Here is a 19,382-nt window from a genome sequence, read left to right on the forward strand (position 1 = left end):
ATGACAAAGTCAGAGGCAGATGGAGTGTCCTAAAGAACAATTTTAGGGACTCGGGGGCTAAATTGGGGAGAAGGACCTCCAAGGTAGTATTCTCAGGAATACTACCAGTACATCAAGCCACACCAGAAAGGCAAAGGGAGATTAGGGAGGTAAAAAGTGGCTGAAGAGCTGGTGTAGTAAGGAGGGGTTTGGGTTCCTGGAGGACTGGGATGACTTCTCAGTCGATAACCGGTAATATAGAAGGGACGGACTGCACCTAAATAAGGAGGGTGCAGATCAGCAGGGAATAGGGATGACCAAAAAGTTAGAGGGGTTTTTAAACTAGGCGATGGGGGGGAGGGCCCATAGATAGAGATAGTCAGCGTGGAACATATTCCAGAGGGTAATATTAGGGGCATTAGTGGTAGAGTAACCAAAGTACATAAACCCCAGGTAAGTATAGTAGCAAGTCCTAGTTGCAATCTCGGAACACCCAAGAGGATAGTATGTGACCGGTCAAAATATATTAATGCATTAAAGTGTTTGTTCACCAATGCCAGAAGTCTTAAAAAATATTTTGATTTGAAATGTGCCTTTTACATGGTGACACTGTAAATGCACAAAGTAGTAATGTGCCAACGTCCCGATATTACTTATGGGAAAAAAAGGAGAAAACTAATTGATTTTGACTTTAAAAGACACATGGATAGATGATCTAAAAATAATTATATTTATTTAATCAAGTAATAAAAACAATTACATATAAAGAATCAATAAAGTTAGCATTCATGGACCATTGCACAACAATTCTGACACTATTAGAGTAATGATAGTAACAAAATACACAATCATATCCACAAATAATGGTCAAAAAAAAAAACCACATACAGTCTCCAGATAAAAGAATAGATATTGTGGAGATGTTGGGTCAGAAGTGTGGATCCGTAAGTAGTTCAATCATTAGCTCGACATGTTCCGCGTCGAAAAAACACTTCTTCAGGAGTATTTGATTCAAGAGTTTTTGAGTAGCAGAAATAAGAAGAACTGTAATGCTGGTAAGCAAATAGATACACGTTTTTCTTTTTTTATATCCAAGGAGATAAACTGTTGTCAAGCAGGAAATCTTGGGAGGTAATTTAGGGAGGATACTAATTAGCAGCGTGTGCGTGGTAAAAAAGTTCAATTATGTAGTAAGAACAATACTGAACATTCACAGAGGCTGGCATCTCTCCAAATATGGTGGCTCATACGTATATGGCAACAGTTTACATCTCAGTGCATAACACAGCACTGCTACTACAGCAAGGGTCCATGAATACTAACTTTATTGATTCTTTATGTGTAATTGTGTTTATTACTTGATTAAATAAATATAATTATTTTTAGATCAGCTATCCATGTGCCTTTTAAAGTCCAAATCAATTAGTTTTCTCCTTTTTTTCCAATGCCAGAAGTCTGCCAAGCAAAATAGGTGAGTTGGAAGCTCTGGTGCATTAGGAGAGCTATGATGTAATCGGTATTGCTGAAACTTGGCTTCATTCCTCACATGACTGGGATATTAATATTCCTGGCTATGCACTCTTTCCGAAAGACAGAGTAAAAAGGAAAGGTAGAGGGGTCTGTCTGTATGTGAGAAGTGATCTCAAAGTGAGTGAGAAAGAGGACCTGGTGGACGGAGAGTGTGATGAGTCCGAAGCATTATGGGTGGAACTGCATGCAGATGTGCGTAGTTCAAAGTTAATCATTGGAGTTTGTTATAGACCACCCAATGTTAATGAGGAGATGGAGACTCAGCTCCTTGTACAGATGGAAAGGGCTGCAAGGGCTGGGACAGTGATAATAATGGGGAATTTTAACTACCCAGAAATTGACTGGAGTAATGACAGCTATTGCAGATGCTCTGTTGGACCTGGTAATCTCAAACCATGCAGAGCGTATTACTAATGTTCAGATAAAGGAACACCTGGGTAGCAGTGACCATAACATGATTTCATTTGATGTTAGCTGTAAGTAAAAATCACATACAGTAAAGATAAAAACACTTAATTTCAAGAGAGCAAATTTTCCAAGGATGAGGGCTTCTCTCCAGGACTTAGACTGGGAGAGAATATTGGCATCAATGGACACAGAACAGAAATGGGAATTCTTCAAAAAGACTGTTTGTGAACTCACTGCAAGGTATATTCCCATGGGCAATAAGTTTAAAAGGCTAAAAATAAAACCTATATGGCTCGCAGTCAAAGTTAAAAAAGCTATAAACTATATGAAAAGAGCTTTTAAAAAATATAAAAATGAAGGAACACTAGTGTCATTTAAATGTTATAAAGAATATAATAGAATATGTAAACAAGAAATCAAGGATGCAAAAATTCAAAACAAAAGACAGATTGCAAAAGATAGTAGGGCAAACCCCAACATTTTTTTTCAAATATTTTAATAGTAAAAAGGTTAAGTCTGAGCATGTAGGCCCTTTACAAAATAATCTGGAGTGGGTGACTGGGAACAAAGAGAAGGCTAATTTATTAAATACTTTCTTCAGCTCTGTTTATACAAAGAAGCATGGGGGAGCTCATGTCCATAATGGGGGTGGTAGTGACACAGCCCCAAATCCACAATAGCTTAAAAGGGATATGGTCCAGAAAAAAATTGACAGAATAAAGGTGGATAAAGCACTTGGACCAGATGGCATCCACCCATGGATTCTAAAAGAATTGAGCTCTGTCATTTCAAAGCCATTGTATCTAATTTTTAGGGACTCATTAATGACAGGAATAGTACCACTGGATTGGCTCAGGGCCAATGTGGTGCCTATATTTAAAAAGGGAACAAAGTCTTTACCAAGTAACTATAGACCTGTTAGTTCTTGCAGGAAAAAAATATTTTAAGCAACAGACAGCATGGATTTATGAAAGACAGAAGTTGTCAGACAAACCTGATTTCTTTTTATGTGGAGGTAAGTAAAACCTTGGACAGAGGGGTGGTGGTGGACGTGGTATACTTGGACAGAGGGGTGGCGGTGGACGTGGTATACTTGGATTTTGCAAAAGCGTTTGATACAGTTTCGCACACACAGCTCATGTGTAAGGTAAAGTCTACTGGTTTGGAAATATCAGTTTGTAAATGGATGGAAAACAGAATTCAGAGAGTAGTGGTTAATGATTCTTACTCTGAATGGTCTAAGGTTATCAGTGGTGTACCCCAAGGTTCAGTGCTGGTACCCTTACTTTTTAATATGTTTATGAATGATATTGGATCTGGGATCAAAAGTAACATTTCCATCTTTACAGATGACACCAAGTTATGCAGATGAATAACGTCCTTACAGGATGCCTCCAATATACAAGCCAACCTCAATGCTCTGTCTAATTGGGCGACTATGTGGCAGATGAGGTTTATTGTTGATAAATGTAAAGTTATGCACTTGGGGGCTAAGAATATGCATGCATCATACATACTGGGGGGGTACAACTGGGGGGATCCATAGTGGAGAAGGATCTGGAGGTTTTGGTAGATCATAAGCTCAGTAATAGCATGCAATGCCAAGCTGCGGTTTCCAAAGCGAGCAAAGTCCTTTCTTGTATTAAGAGAGGTATGGACTCTAGAGAGAGAGATATCATTTTGTCCTTGTTCAAATCATTAGGAATACCTAATTTGGAATATGCAGTTCAGTTTTGGGCACCAGTTCTCAAAAAGGATATCGGGGAACCGGAAAAGTGCAGAGAAGGGCAACCAAACTGATAAGAGGTATGGAGGAGCTCAGCTATGAGGAAAGATTAGAGGAACCAAATTTATTCACTCTTGATAAGAGGAGATTAAGGGGGATATGATCAACATGTACAAATATATAAGGGGTCCATATAGGGAACTTGGTGTTGAGTTATTCACTTTACATTCAACAAAGAGGACAAGGAGGCACTCTTTAGGTCTAGAGGAAAAGAGATTTCATCTCCAAATATGGAAAGGTTTCTTCACAGTAAGAGCTGTGAAAATGTGGTTCTGGTCAGTTCAGTGGATCGCTTTAAGAAAGGCCTGGATTCTTTCCTAAATGTACATAATATGATTGGGTATTAACATTTATAGGTAAAGTTGATCCGGGGAAAATCTGAATGCCTTTCGGGGGATCAGGAAGGAATTTTTTCCCCTGCTTTAGCAAGTTGAATCCGTTGGGGTTTTTCGTATTCCTCTGGATCAAATGTGGGTATAGAATTGGGTATATGAGATTGTATGATATTATTTTATTTTATTTTTTTGTGGTTGAACTGGATGGATTTGTGACTTTTTTCAACCTGACTAACTATGTAACTATGTTTCTATGCAACATCTTTAAATTGTCTTTAATCTCCTTATTCCTCAAGCTGTATATGAAAGGGTTTACAAAGGGAGTAAACACTGTATACAACAAGGACATTATCTTACTGATCGTTCGTGATTGTCCTTCCTTTGGAATCAGATATGCAGCAATTAGGGTTCCATAAAATATAAACACAACAGAGAGATGGGAGCTACAAGTGGAAAAGGATTTCAGTCTTCCGGAAAAGGAGGATTTCTTTAATATTGTTAAAACAATATAAATATATGAAACCACTATCACTACAAAGGGTAATATTAGTACAGGAGCACACAATAAGGTAATTTCCATTTGAAATCTGGATGTATCTGAGCAAGAAAGTTCCACAAGAGGAGTTAAATCACAAAATAAATAGTCAATAACATTTGGGCCACAGAATTCTAGTTGACTTACGCCAAGTGTTGGTAATAATACCATAAAACAGCTGAAAATCCAGGATGCAAGAACTAATTTAATGCAAAGTGTTTGCTTCATAATGGAGGTATAATGCAGAGGAGAGCAGATGGCCAGATAGCGGTCATAGGACATCACTGTCAGAAGGAAACATTCAAATGTTTCTGTTGAACCAAAGACATAATATTGAGTGAAGCGACCAAAATAAGATATGGAGGTCCTCTCATGTAGAACGATATTTAACATGTTAGGAACAATATCTGTGGTCAGTATGATGTCAGATATAGAGAGTTGGGAGAGGAAGAAGTACATGGGAGAATGAAGGGTCTTGCTGTAATATATCAGTATGATGATTAAACAGTTTCCACATATTGTCACAATGTATATAATAAGGACCAAGGTGAAGAGCAGCAGATTAAATATGACCATGTTGTTAAATCCCATAAAGAAGAATGTGGTGACATTACCTTTATGTGTGGTCTGTGTGAAAGCAGAAAACAGTTATATAACTTTTTTATGTTTTATTTTTTAATAAACTCATTGAATGTGTTCTTTGCTAAATGTATTGCCTCCATTCTTTTAGGTAATTTTTAATATAAGAAACATTTCATGACAATTGAGAAGAACTCTGGGCAAATAAAAAAATAACAAATGTACAGTACATACATGATATGTTAAAAAAAAAAAAAATCTTTGCAAAACTACATTTATATAGCAAGAAGGGAGTTACTAAATTGATGTATATGTATAGATCTATCTATCTATCTATCTATCTATCTATCTATCTATCTATCTATCTATCTATCTATCTATCTATCTATCTATCTATCTAGTATTTGGCTTTAGGTATACTTTAATGCCATGACATTTATGGAAAACTATGCTACACAATGCAAATAAAATGGATAGATCAAGTTATAAAATTGTTCATTTGTCTACTATTTCAATCAATTAAAGAATTAGAACTTGGTGAATTTAGTCTGAAATTAAACAAAAATAAATACTTACTCTATTTACTAATGATCTCTGATAAAAATCCATATTGTTTTCATAATTTAACTTTATTTTAAATAAATAAAATAAAATAAATAAATAAATTAAATAAATGTTTTGTTTTTTGATAACAGAAAATTAGAAATTCAATATTAAAAGTGTAACAATAGTACATGAATTTCTTTATGAGAGAGTTCTCTACCAGTTTTTCTATTGAGCGTGGAATAAAAGCGGAATAAGTGCTCCATCTAAGTCTAAGACCCTCTGCGCCAAGCCCAATGGAGGATATCTTCCTTCAGAGAGCAATTGTGCAGGCAGCAGAGGACATCTCTGGGTTTATCTTTGGCGAGATTCCTGGGTTCTAAGGTCCTGTGGACCCTGTCAATAGCAAGATCCTGCAGGACATAGAAGTTTATAAATTTTAGTTTTTAGTTTATGGGTCAGTTTTCGTTCTTCTATTAGTAATTGTTCAAATTTAGTTAGTGGTCTATCAATCCTAGGCTGCTGTGCCAAAAATTTGATATATGTATTTAATTGATAATATTGTATCCATTTATTATGTTCAGCTCCCAATTCATGTAATTTTGGAAGTTTAACCTCTTTTAGGGTCTGGACTAGTCTTGTGTTCTCTAACCTGTTTCATTTAATAAAATTAGATGCTGTTTCTGCTGGTGGAAATTGAGATTTAATCCATGGAAGGGATTTGAATTGCCGACCTATTATATTTTACGCTGTTACTGATGGCGGAAATTCCAGTTTGGAGAACAATGGAACCATTGGCCCATCCATTGTAGAGAGTAGTCCCCCCTTTTCAATACTGCATCCCATATATTTAACGTTGCTGATATAAAAATTGTTAAATCTTTTTTTTCCGGGTTTTACTCTAGAGTTACCCATTGTTTATTTTCTACATTATGATACCAGTCTATTATCCTTATCGGTGATGCAGCCTGTGAATATATTGCAAAATCTGGCAATGCCAAACCTCAACTTTTTTTTTGTTTTAATTAAGATTTCTCTTTTTATTCTTGGCGTTTTTTGATTCCATATAAAACTTCCTGTAGCTTTATGTAGTTGTGTTATTACTTTTTTTGGAAGGGTTATAGGTATAGCTTGAAGTACGTAATACAGTAATAATTTAGGCAACATGTCCATCTGTACTACATTAATTCTTCATGTCCATGAATGAATTATCTTATCATATCTTAGAAGTGCTTTTATGGTTTTACCAATTATCCCAAAGTGGTTTAATTCCTGTAACTGGGTCAAATCCCTTGTGATAAATATCCCTAAATACTTAATTGCTTTTTTTTGCCATTTAAAGGGAAAGTCCTTTTGAAGAAGTTCTCGCAGCTTATATGTTAACCTCCCTTCCCGAGTGTGGCTTGGGGTGGAATTTCAGAACCAAAAGCGGTAACCCCCAGCCAATCTCGGGATCGCATTTCAGGATCCAGGAAGAGCTTATATACCTTGTCCCCTTGATCCTGCGATGTCTCCCCGCAGTGTGAGTGGCTCGTCCTCCGCTCGGTTCATCACGGATCCGGGCTCCGTTCCCTGCGAGAATTGCGACGCACGGGGACGGAGAACGGCGCCAATTTTAAAAGTGAAACACGCACTATACATACAGTACACTGTGATCTTACAGATTAAATTACTGTATGAAATTATTTCACATCTCTTTTGTCCCTAGTGGTTTGTCCAGTGCTCTGCATGCAGTTTTATATAATAAAAATGGTTCTTTCTGCCTGGAAACTGGAGATTGTCCATAGCGACCAAAACTGTCCCTTTACATCAAAAATGATTTTGAAAACAGTTATAATAAATTAGAATCACTTGCAGAATTGAGCAATAGTGATTTGTGGGGAGATCCGTCATCAAACACTGAAAAGTAATGACAACGACAATTCTGCAACTAAGAAATTTCAGTGTTTTTGATTTGATTACATTATTGAATAATTTTTATTATTATTATATCCTTATTTGGTATAATTATTTATAATTATATATTATAATTTATGATTTAATTTTTCAAACTTTATCATACCTGGGATGTCTACTAGACTCTGGTTTGGACAGATTTAAGTGAGTTATTCCTAAGAATTACAGGCCTACAATATAAAACGCCAAATTTCCATGCAGAATAATTGTACCGCTTTAAGCACCAAAAATCTGAAATATTCATACTGCCAGGGAGGTTAAAGATATGTTTAACATTTTTGGATTTGTCATAATTAATTCCTATGTGAGATTTGGTATTGTAACAATTGGATTGGTGACATGTATTAACAAGTCACCCGCATACATTGCCATTTTATATTCCTTTTCTTTAACCTTTATCCCTTCAATATCCCCATTCTTTCGTATTGCTGTGATAAGATGTTCCATAACTAACACATATAACAATGGGGACAAGGGACATCCTTGTCGTGTGCCATTTGTTACTTCTGTATATATATATTCAGAAAGAATTCCATTCGTTCGTATTTTCAAGTTGGGATTGGAATAAAGTTCCATAATTTTATTAAGCATCTTCGGTCCAATCCCAAGTTGAATTAAGGTTTCTTCCAAAAATTGCCATCCCACCCTATCAAATGCTTTTTCAGCTTCTATCAACAAAAAGACACCCTGGGGTGGCGGTCTTCTGAGTGTATTCTACTAATGTACATGTTTTAATTATATTATCCCTCATTTCTCTCCCCATTGTAAAGACAGTTTGAGATAAAATGTATATGTTTAGGTAAAATATCTGCCAACCTATTAGCAATAATCTTAGAATATAGGCGTATGTCTATATTTGTAAGAGAGCTTGGCCAGTAATTACCACACAATGTGTGGTCTTTTTCTGGCTTTGAGATAAGCGAGACAAACTCTTTCATCCCGTGTGGTGTAAAAGTTTGGAACGTCAATATGGAATTATATGCTTTTTTTTTAAATAGGTATGATTATCTCTTGAAATTTTTTATAAAACCTGGGGGTATATCCGTCCAGGCCTGGGCTTTTGCCCATGAACAGTGCTGATATAGCTTATTGTTTTTCTTCTGTTATTATTTCTTTTTCAAAATCTTCCGTTGTTTCTTTAGATAGGGTTGGTAATGCTGTATCCTAAATATACTGACATATTTCTTCTATATATTTTTTTCCCTTCCTTATTTATTTGTTGTGCCTTTATATTATATAAATTAGAATAATATTTGTGAAATGTATTGGAGATTTCTCTGCAATCATATGTTATTTCTCCAGAAGTTTGTAAGGTCTTTACTATGGATGTTGTGGCTTGTTATTGTTTTAATATTCTAGCTAACATTTTTCCGCTCTTATTCCCATATTGATATGACCTGGCTTTATTTGTATCCCTTAGTCATAAGGACTGTTCATCAAACAACTTTTGTAATTCAATACATTTGTCATTTAACCTTATTTTATGCATTGGTTTACAGTTTTGTTTATATATTTTTTCCAATCCTGAGATTTCTCCCATTAATTGTATTATTTTGTTCTCTTTTTTTAATCTAGCTCTGTGTTTGATGAACAGTCCTCTTAATACACATTTTAATGTTTCCCATTGTATAGGGATTGCTGTTTTGTCTATCTCATAAATCTGTTAAAATTCTTCTATCGTCTGTCGAATATCCCTTTCACATTTTTTATCCTCAATCAGGTTATCATTTAGTCTCCATGTCCCTAATGGTTTCTTGTATTCCATTATCTTTAGTTCCATATATATTGGGGCATGGTTAGACCAAAGAAAATTTCCAATATGAGTAATTGGATTCATCATTAACCCTGTTTGAGCGACAAAAAAATAGTCTATTCTATGATATGTATTATGTGTATTTGAATAATACAAATATTTTTTTTTCCCCAATTGATGTTGCACTCCAAAAAGTTGTCTACTTTTTAATTTAAAAAAGTGTATTTTTTCCAAAAAAAGCTTGTAAGACCGCTGCGCAAATACGGTGCAACCTCCATTTTATTCTCTGGGGTGTTGGGAAAAAAAAAGTATAATGTTTAGGGATTCTAAGTAATTTTCTAGCAAAAAAAATATTTTTTAACTTGTAAATAACAGAGAAGAATCTGTATGCCTCAACTACATTAAAAACCTTTTCCCGTTTCTGCTAACATTTTTTTTATCACTGTACACCGACCACCATGCATGCACAGCTCAGTGTACAGTCCAGAATCTGTAAGATGGTGGGAGTACGAGTATAGTGCCAGGACGAGGTAACTCTGTGTGCATGTGCCATAGTTATGTAATACAAGGCCCAACAGTAGAGAAGACTGACTGAAGACTCATGATAAGATGCTAAGATTGTGATTACATGGAAGAGGCAGCAATTTAACATCAAGGAGGAGCGCACATCATTGTACAAGGGCAATTTGGAGGCAAGCCTACCATAATGTGATAACATGCTGTGCATACTTGTTCATCATAGCAAGAGCCCTGGGGACCCTCTATGGCACAGATCTGCTTCAAAGCTCAACTCCAAACTCAGCCACCCTCCATGTTGGAAGTCTTCAGAGTGCACATGTTTTATAATTTGTATACCCTTTTCAGCAGTCTTCGGGCAATGATGTGCTGACACTTCTTTCACTTTGTCCATGCAGCTCCATGTATCCATTCAGACACACAGCTGCAGTTCGGCCCCACCCCCTCTCTCTCCTGGTTAACTGACTTTGATTGACAGCAGTGGGAACCAATGGCACAGCTGCTGTTTCTCAGTCAATCAGGAGGTAACGTCCTGGGTGGCCGATACACTTGTGGACATCGCTGGACAGAGAGGGGGTAAGTAATTAGGGGGTGCTGGGGAGGCTGCTGCACACAGAAGGTTTTTTTTTATCTTAATGCATAGAATTCATTAAGATAAAAAACCTTCTGACTTTACAACCCTTTAAAGTATTGTTGTTAAAATCTGGTCAGGTGGTGGCTTCTACGCCCCAGAGGATCTCCACCAGCTCCCTGGCTTTTAGGTCAATGTAACACAAATGGAAATTGAAGCACCACACCACTGCTACAAGGTTACAACTTTATTCCAATAAAAGTCAGGGGGACAATCCAAAAAAGACTACAAAAGACATGGAGAGCACATATTTCCCCATGCATATTGGTAAACATTTACTGTTCCAACAAATATAAACCTTTTTTAACAATTTTTTAAATAGTAAAATCAATGATGAATTTATCTGACATCTTTGTGTCTGCCTCCTCACTATAAGTCCATTCAATATCCATGATCCATGTTTGATACTTATAAATTCAAAGCAGTATGAAGAGTCTGGATTGTAATAAGTAATAGGAGCAGGAGGCTTCCAGTTGGATTCATTTGCATTTGGCTTTGTCAGGATAAATAGAGGTTATAATAATGCAGGTAAGTATGCAGAGCCACAAACAGGGCAGATGAATGAGGGAGGACTACATGGGGAGAGAAAGAGAAGAGGGAAAGGCAAAGATATGAACAGAAGGCATCAATCTGTCCTTCTCACCAATCGTCTAATAATGTCCCCATGTAGATGGAGAAAAGACCAAGCGGGAGGAAGAAAAAAACATCCCCTTTCTATATAACAGCTGCAATTGGTAAAACTGGCCATTAGGGAACCGAACACCGCCCCAGTTCGGTTCACACCAGAACCTTCGAACAGACCAAAAATCCGTACGAAATTTAGCTGCAATTGGTAAAACTGGCCACAGATGAGTCCGTTTTTTTCATTCAACCAGCGGGTTAAAGGGAAGCTTTATGCTCCATAACCCCACTTTCTTTTTAACCCCCCACTAACCTGGTTGCAGGTCCCACACATTTAAGGTACTCACCCACCCTGCAGATCCAGCTTTGTCCTGCAGAGACCCACTTATTCTCTGTTCATGGTCATAGCCTTCTGGGGAAATTATGGCAGTTGGGGACCTGCCACTCTAGGCTGTATTCTTTTGAACTATAGAGGTGTCATTATATTTATTATATGCTAATGTAAAGTATAACCTATCTATTCATGTTTCAGATATCAATAAAATGTTGTGTTTCCTGAAGAAGCAGGCTTTGAGTGGTGAAACATGTTCAATGTGGAAACTCCATTTTCCATCCCTTTCGATTGTGACCAATGTTTGGAACTATCTATGTACATCTTGGGTGATATCCCTGTCTGAGCGATGTATAGTGTCAACAACATGTGCAATGGACATTCTTTTTTAAGGTTTGATTTTAATTGATTGAATACAATTTAGATATTTTATATATAAGAGTATTTACTATGGTAGCATTAACGTCCTAAGCCCTTGTACACACGGTCGGAGATTCCGACAACCTAATCCGTCGGATTTTGTCAGTCGGATTCTGTCCGACAGATTTTGTCCGAAACTGTTGCATACACACGGTTGGACAAAGTTGTCGGAAAATCCGACGTGATGACGTTATTTAGTTACGACGGGACTACGTTCACGCTAGTAGCCAATAGCTTTGGTGTAGGAATTTGATCTGAGCATGCGTGGCACTTTGTCCGATCGGAATTCTCTACACATGATCGGAGTATTTCCGATCGGAGCATTTTGTCGGAAAATTTTACCAACAAGTGGGAAAACTTGGTCCGTCGGATACTCCGATGGAAACAGTCCGATGTAGACCACACACAGTCGGAATATCCGTCAAAAACGGTCCGATTGGACACATTCCGTCGGAATCTCCGACCGTGTGTACAAAGGCTAAGAGGTTTGTTTGGAAGGATTCTATTTCAATGTTTAATGTTGAGGAATGTGGTACCTAAAAATATATAAACCTTGTTATTATCATTCCCCCGTATTTTCTTTGTCGCCCTTTCTGTGTTATCAAGGAAAGCCGCAAGTTATATCAAATTATATCTATTCAAATTATATCTAAATACACTATATTACCAAAAGTATTGGGACACCTGCCTTTACACACACGCACATGAATTTTAATGGCATCCCAGTCTTAGTTCGTATGGTTCAATATTGAGTTGGCCCAGCTTTAACTCTTCTGGGAAGGCTTTCCACAAGATTTAGGAGTGTGTCTATGGGAATGTTTGACAATTCTTCCAAAAGTGCATTGGTGAAGTCGGTACTGATGTGGACAAGAAGGCCTAGCTTGCAGTTTCCGCTCTAATTCATCCCAATGGTGTTTTATTGGGTTGAGATCAGGATTATGTGCAGGCCAGTCAAGTTCCTTCACCCCAAACTCCCTCATCCATGTCTTTATTGACCTTGTATGTGCACCGGTGAGGAGTCATGTTGGAACAGGATGGGACCATCCCCAAACTGTTCCTATAATGTTGGGAGCATGAAATTGTCCAAAATGTCTTGGTATGCTGACGCCTTAAGTCTTTCCTTCACTAGAACTAAGGGGCAAAGCCTAACCCCTGAAAATCAACCCCACACCATAACCCCCACTTCACCAAATGATTTGGACCAGAGCACAAAGCAAGGTCCAGAAAGACATGGATGAGTGATAGTTTGGGGTGGAGGAACTTGATTGGCTTGCACGAGTCCTGAACTCAACACAATAGAAAACCTTTGGGATGAATTTAAATGGAGACTGTGAGCCAGGCCTTCTTGTCCATATCAGTGCCTGACCTCACAAATGCACTCCTAGAAGAATGGTGAAACATTCCCATAGACATACACCCTTATGGACAGCCTTCCCAGAAGAATTGAAGCTGTTGTAGCTGCAAAGGGTGGGCAAACTCAATATTGAACCCTACGCACTAAGACTGGGATTCCATTAAAGTTCATGTGCATGGAAAAACAGACGACCCAATACTTAATATAATATAGTATTATAATATAATGTGTATGCGTTATGTATGTGTATACATGTAATTGTATAGTGTATACCACTATATTGTTAAGGTTCCACTAATGAGATTTAAAATAAAGTAGATAAAAACCCAGAGATGAAGAAATCTCTAGTGGTTATAATACAGAGTTAAAATTTACAAAAAAATATTTATGTATTGTAATACGGTAGGGATGGGAACCAGGGAAAGAGGAGAGATTAAACTATTGTAATTTGAAAGAAAAAAAAATACTCATAAACAAGTAAAATTAAACACATGTTCTCTTCCACTTTCTCTTTTCCTATTTTTTTTTTTATAATTTTAGGTCAAAACCATCAAACATATAAGGGATACCCACCCTACCTATTACATCCTCATACTTGCTCTCAAAACAGTGCAAGTACCTGTGACTTTAAAGCCGCGTACACACGGGCGGACTGTCTGGCCAACTTAATCCGTCGAAACACATTTCAGCGGACAGTCCGCTCGTGTGTGGGCTTCAGCTGACTTTTTCAGCATGCAGTCTGGCGGACTAAGTATTTCGGAATTTCCGTAATATTGTCCGTCGTACTTTGGTTTCAGCGGACAATCCGCTCGTGAGTAGGCTAGTTCGACGGACTAAGTATGGCGCATGCTCAGAAAGGATTTACACGGCGAAAGGTTGCATTGCTGTGTATTGGACTTCCTATTTCTAGTCCCGTCGTACGTGCTGTACACGTCATCGCGCAAACTTTCGACGGACTGTTTGTGCATCCGTGTGTGGTCAAGTCCGTTCATTCGAAAGTAGGACGGACTGTCCGTCGGATTGTCTGACGGACTAAGTTGGCAATACAGTCCGCCCGTGTGTACGCGGCTTAACACAAAATCTACCTCATTGTATCAAAAATATTTTAATATGTAGGTAATATCGGTAGCCTTTTTAAATGCAGTGGTTTTGACCTAAAATTTAAATTAAAAAAGTTGAGTGAAGTGAAAAGACATCCTGTAATTTTTCTCATGGTCCTTGCGAGAGGTGAAAAAGGTGAGGGTTAGACTGAGCAGTTTCCCCCAATATGAGGAGAAAATTGTTGTTTGCAATACAATGGTACAAGCATAAAACAGTGGATCCATGTAGGAGTCAAGTCAATAGTATCTTGCACATCATCTAGAAGATCAAACAAAGAAAAACCTAGTACACATGACTAGTATTTTTTTCATTTCAGCAGACCCTCCCCAGCAGAACACTCTGATCAGCCCTCTCAGCAATTGGCTTTTCTGGTTTTCCAGCATGCTCAACCAAAAGAAGCTTCTGTTGGACCGGCTGCCCCCCACTCGAACGAGCAGGGGCAAGACTTCTGCAGTTCTCATGGGTCTGCCAGGAAGAATTTTGAGACAGATGGGTGTTCTCCACAATAGCTGTAGGTTACAAACTAGAGTTTCGAGAATTCCCATCTCCTCATTTTCCTCAGGCCAAATGTCCCCAAAGATCCAGAGAAAAAGAAGTCTCTCTTTCTAGCATTAGACCGACTTTTGTCACAAAAAGTAATCATGATGGTCCCCATGGAAGAGCAGGGTTTGGGGTTTTGTTAAAACCTTTTCCTGGTGCCAAAACCAAATGGAAATGTCAGGCCCATTCTAGATCTGAAAGATCTAAACCGGTTCCTGAAAATTTGCTCTTTTCACATGGAATCAATCCGATCAGTAGTCTCCGTCCTACAAGGAGGAGAACTTCTGGCATCAATCGAGATCAAGGATGTATACCTGCAAGTACCTATTTTCCCTGCCTACCAGAAATATCTGCGTTTCGAAGTAGAAAAACTTCATTTGCAGCTTTGCCTTTTGGTCTAGCTACTGCACCTCTGTGTTTACTTCTGGCCCTTCCTCTGGCCAGATTAAGAACTCAAGATATAACGATAATAGCATACCTAGATAAACTGCTCTTGATAGATGGGTCAGTAGCCCATCTGGACCAAAGCATGGTCACCACAGTCAACTACCTAGAATACTTAGGTTGGGTCCTCAACCTAGAGAAATCTTTAAAACCAGTAAGAAGAGTACTTGGGTCTGATTATAGATACAGCTCAGAAGAGGGTTCTTTCCCCAGGCAAAAATCAGCACCATAAAAGAGCTGGTTCAGGTGGTCAGGGCAGAGAAGGGTCCTTCTATCCGCCTTTGTATGAGGTTGTTGGGGAAGATGGTGGCTTCATTCGAAGCAGTTCCCTATGCTCAGTTTTATTCGAGCCTGCTGCAAAACAGTATCCTGTCAGCTTGGAACAAGAAGATCCAAGCACTAGATTTTCCGATGCATTTGTTGCCAAAAGTACATCAGACCCTCTGTTGGTGGAGGATACCCAAGAATCTTCAGAAGGGGAAATCCTTCTTACCAGTTACCTGGAAGATGGTAACTACAGATGCCAGCCTTTCAGGTTGGGGAGCAGTCCTGGAAGAGACAATGGTCCAAGGGAAATGGTCCAGAACCAAAGGATTTTTCCCATCAATGTCTTAGAGATTTGGGCAGTGTACCTAGCTCTAAGGGCCTGGACATTCAGGTTGTGAGATTCTCCTGTCAGGATTTAATCCGACAATGCCACGGCAGTGGCTTATATCAAACACCGGGGGGCACCAGAAGTCAGGTAGCACAGGGAGAGGTAAACCAGATCCTAACCTGGGCAGAAAAGCATGTGCCATGCATACCGACAATCTTCATTCCGGGAGTAGAGAACTGGCAGGTGAGATACATAGTCGCCAGCAGTTGTTCCTGGGGGAATGATCCCTTCCCCTCGACATCTTCCTGGCTATATACCAAAGATGGGGGATCCCGGACATAGATCTGTTTGCGCCCAGGGTCAACAACAAAGTCGACGACTTTGTGTCAAGAACAAGGGATCCACTCGCATGCGGAACAGATGCATTGGTGACCCTGTGGGATCAGTTCTCACTGATTTATGCATTCCCTCCTATTCTGCTACTTCTTTGCAGGATCAAGCGGGCAAAGAAGTCGATAGTTCTTGTGACCTAGAAGATCTTGGTATGCAGAAATGGTAAAGATGGTGGTGGTGACCCCATGGCCCCTACCACCACGTTCAGACCTGCTATCGCAGGGGCCAGCATTCCATCCAACTTTACAAATGCTAAATTTATGGTTTGGCTGTTCAAACTCACATTTTGAAGAATTGTGGGCTTTCAGGCTCAGTGACATCTACTTTGATTAATGCAAGGAAGCCAGCTTCTAGAGTCATTTATTATAAAGTCTGGAAGGCATGTTTCCTGGTGTGAATCCAGGGGTTGGCATCCTAGAAAGTATGTCATAGGTAGAATCCTTGCCTTTCTGCAGATGGGGTTAGAGATGAAACTGGAGTGAGTACTATCAAGAACCAGGTATCCGCCTTATTGTTATTGTTTCAACGTCCGCTTGCTTCGCATTCTTTGGTCCGAAGCTTTGTACAGGGGGTAATGTAGCTTAATCCACTGGTTAGAGCACCCCTGAACCTTTGGGACTTGAATTTAGTTCTATTAGCGTTATGACATATTCCTTTAGTCCTTTTGACAACGAAGCTAGATTTTCTGGTAGCCAGTTCTTCTGCAAGAAGGGTATCAGAGTTGGCGGCTCTTTCTTGTAAAGTTCCATATTTAATCATTCACAAGGATAGAGTAGTATTTCGTCCTCATCCTAGCTATCTGCCAAAGGTGGTTTCAGGTTTTCACCTAAACCAGAATATTGTTTTACCTTCAATTTTTCCAGAACCCTGTTCTAAGGAAGAAAGGTCACTACATTCTTTGGATATAGTGAGAACAGTCAAAATCTATTGAAGGCGACTGCTCAGGTTCACAAAACAGATGTTTTGTTTGTGTTGCCTGAAGATCCTAGGAAAGGACAGGCAGTGTCAAAATTCACTATTGCCAAATGGATTCGGCAAGTAATTATTCAAGCTTATGGTTTGAAGAGGAAAGTTCCACCTTTTCAAATCAAAGTGCACCAGGGCTGTTAGTGCTTCCTGGGCAGTGCATCACCAAGCCTCCATGACTCAAATATGCAAGGCCGCAACTTGGTCTTCAGTCCATACATTCACCAGATTCTATCAGGTGGATGTAAGAAGGCATGAGGATATCGCCTTTGTGCGTAGTGTACTGCAGGCATCAGTATAGGTCCTCAGGTCTGATTGCACCCTACTTTTGTTTGTGTCCCCTCCCCTCAGGTGGCATTGCTCTGGGACATCCCATACAGTAATTACTGTGGCTCTGTGTCCTGTGATGTAGGTTAAAGAAAATCACCAAGAAGTACACCACGGGACACAGAGTTCCCTCCCCTCTTTCTGGTTACACATGTATTGCTTTGCTACAAAACTGAGGTACTCCCTGTAAGGGGAGGTGTTATATGGGGAATTGAACTAGGGTGTGCCAGTGTCCATCACCTGAAGGTGCCATATAACCCATACAGTAATTACTGTGGCTCTGTGTCCTGTGATGTACTCCAAGAAAAGGATTTTACAGGTAAGCTGTTATAAAAATCCTATTTTTAACAAAAACAAAACACAGTTTAAGGGGAGTTTTAAGAGGTGCCATGGAATAAAGGTCTGAAAGGTGGTAGCCTTTTTTAGGAGTCTCTTTTGGGCAATTGGACTCTAATACCAATTTATTATTAAGCATGACTTCAGTACGGTAGAAGGCTAATATTTGGATACCAGTGCACACCAAGTTCTCCACAATTTTAAACAGATATATCTTAATAACCTAACTTTTACCAAAGGTTTTAAATAAAAAGCCTTTTGTTTATATACATCTTTAAATTGTCTTTGATCTCTTTATTCCTCAAGCTGTATATGAAAGGGTTTACAAAGGGAGTAAACACTGTATACAACAAGGACATTATCTTACTGATCGTTTGTGATTGTCCTTTCTTTGGAATCAGATATGCAGCAAGTAGTGTTCCATAAAATAGAAACACAACAATGAGATGGGAGCTACAAGTGGAAAAGGATTTCAGTCTTCCAGAAAAGGAGGATATCTTTAATATTGTTAAAACAATGTAAATATATGAAACCACTATCACTAGGAAGGGTAATATTAGCACAGGAAAGCACAACAAGGTCATTTCCATTTGAACTCTGGATGTATCTGAGCAAGAAAGTTCCACAAGAGGATTGAAATCACAAAATAAATGGTCAATAACATTTGGTCCACAGAATTCTAGTTGACATATTTCAAGTGTTGAAAAAAATGTTAAAGAACAGCCAAAAATCCAGGATATAAGAACTAACTGAATGCAAAGTGATTGGTTCATAATGGAGGTATAATGCAGAGGAGAGCAGATGGCCAGATAGCGGTCATAGGACATCACTGTCAGAAGGAAACATTCAAATCCTTCTGTTGAACCAAAGACATAATATTGAGCAATGCAACCAAAATAAGATATGGAGGTCCTCTCATGTAGAACAATATGTAACATGTTAGGAGCAATATCTGTGGTCAGTATGATGTCAGATATAGAGAGTTGGGAGAGGAAGAAGTACATGGGAGAATGAAGGGTCTTGCTATAATATACCAACATGATGATCAAAAAGTTTCCACATATTGTCACCATGTATATAATAAGGACCAAGGTGAAGAGCAGCAGATTAAATAAGGCATTACTGTTAAGTCCCAAAAAGTAGAATGTGGTGACATTACCTTTATGTGTGGTCTGTGTGAAAGCAGAAAACAGTTATGTAACTTTTTTATGTTTTATTTTTTAATAAGCTCAGTGAATGTTTTCTTTGCTAAATGGACTGCCTCTATTCTGTTAATGAATTTTAAAAATAAGAAAAATGACATGACCATTGAGAAGAAGTGGAATTCTTTTACATGATATGTAAAAAAAAAAAAAATTTGCAAAACTTATATTATTTACATAGCAAGAAGAGAGTTACTAAAT

General features: G+C 38.4%; 2 protein-coding genes across 2 annotated transcripts; both read right to left on the reverse strand.

The window, feature by feature from the left end:
* Positions 1 to 4,273: 4,273 nt before the first annotated feature.
* Positions 4,274 to 5,164, reverse strand: LOC143962413 (olfactory receptor 1E16-like). Its single transcript, XM_077471694.1, has one exon. It carries the CDS (start codon positions 5,162 to 5,164, stop codon positions 4,274 to 4,276), a length of 891 nt encoding a protein of 296 aa, XP_077327820.1.
* A 13,057-nt stretch (positions 5,165 to 18,221) lies between these two features.
* On the reverse strand, positions 18,222 to 19,145 carry LOC143964062 (olfactory receptor 5P60-like). The gene has a single exon (XM_077473769.1). The coding sequence runs from the start codon at positions 19,050 to 19,052 to the stop codon at positions 18,222 to 18,224; it is 831 nt and encodes a 276-aa protein (XP_077329895.1). The 5' UTR covers positions 19,053 to 19,145.
* Positions 19,146 to 19,382: the final 237 nt, after the last annotated feature.

Source organism: Lithobates pipiens, unplaced genomic scaffold (assembly GCF_037356315.1).
Source record: "Lithobates pipiens isolate NorthernLeopardFrog02 unplaced genomic scaffold, aLitPip1_a1.2 Scaffold_8, whole genome shotgun sequence".
NCBI classification, from domain to species: domain Eukaryota; kingdom Metazoa; phylum Chordata; class Amphibia; order Anura; family Ranidae; genus Lithobates; species Lithobates pipiens.

Bases quoted from the DNA above. Each gene is read 5' to 3' on its own strand.
- LOC143964062 (XM_077473769.1), bottom strand. From the start codon at position 19,052: ATGGTGACAATATGTGGAAACTTTTTGATCATCATGTTGGTATATTAT.
- LOC143962413 (XM_077471694.1), bottom strand. From the start codon at position 5,164: ATGGGATTTAACAACATGGTCATATTTAATCTGCTGCTCTTCACCTTG.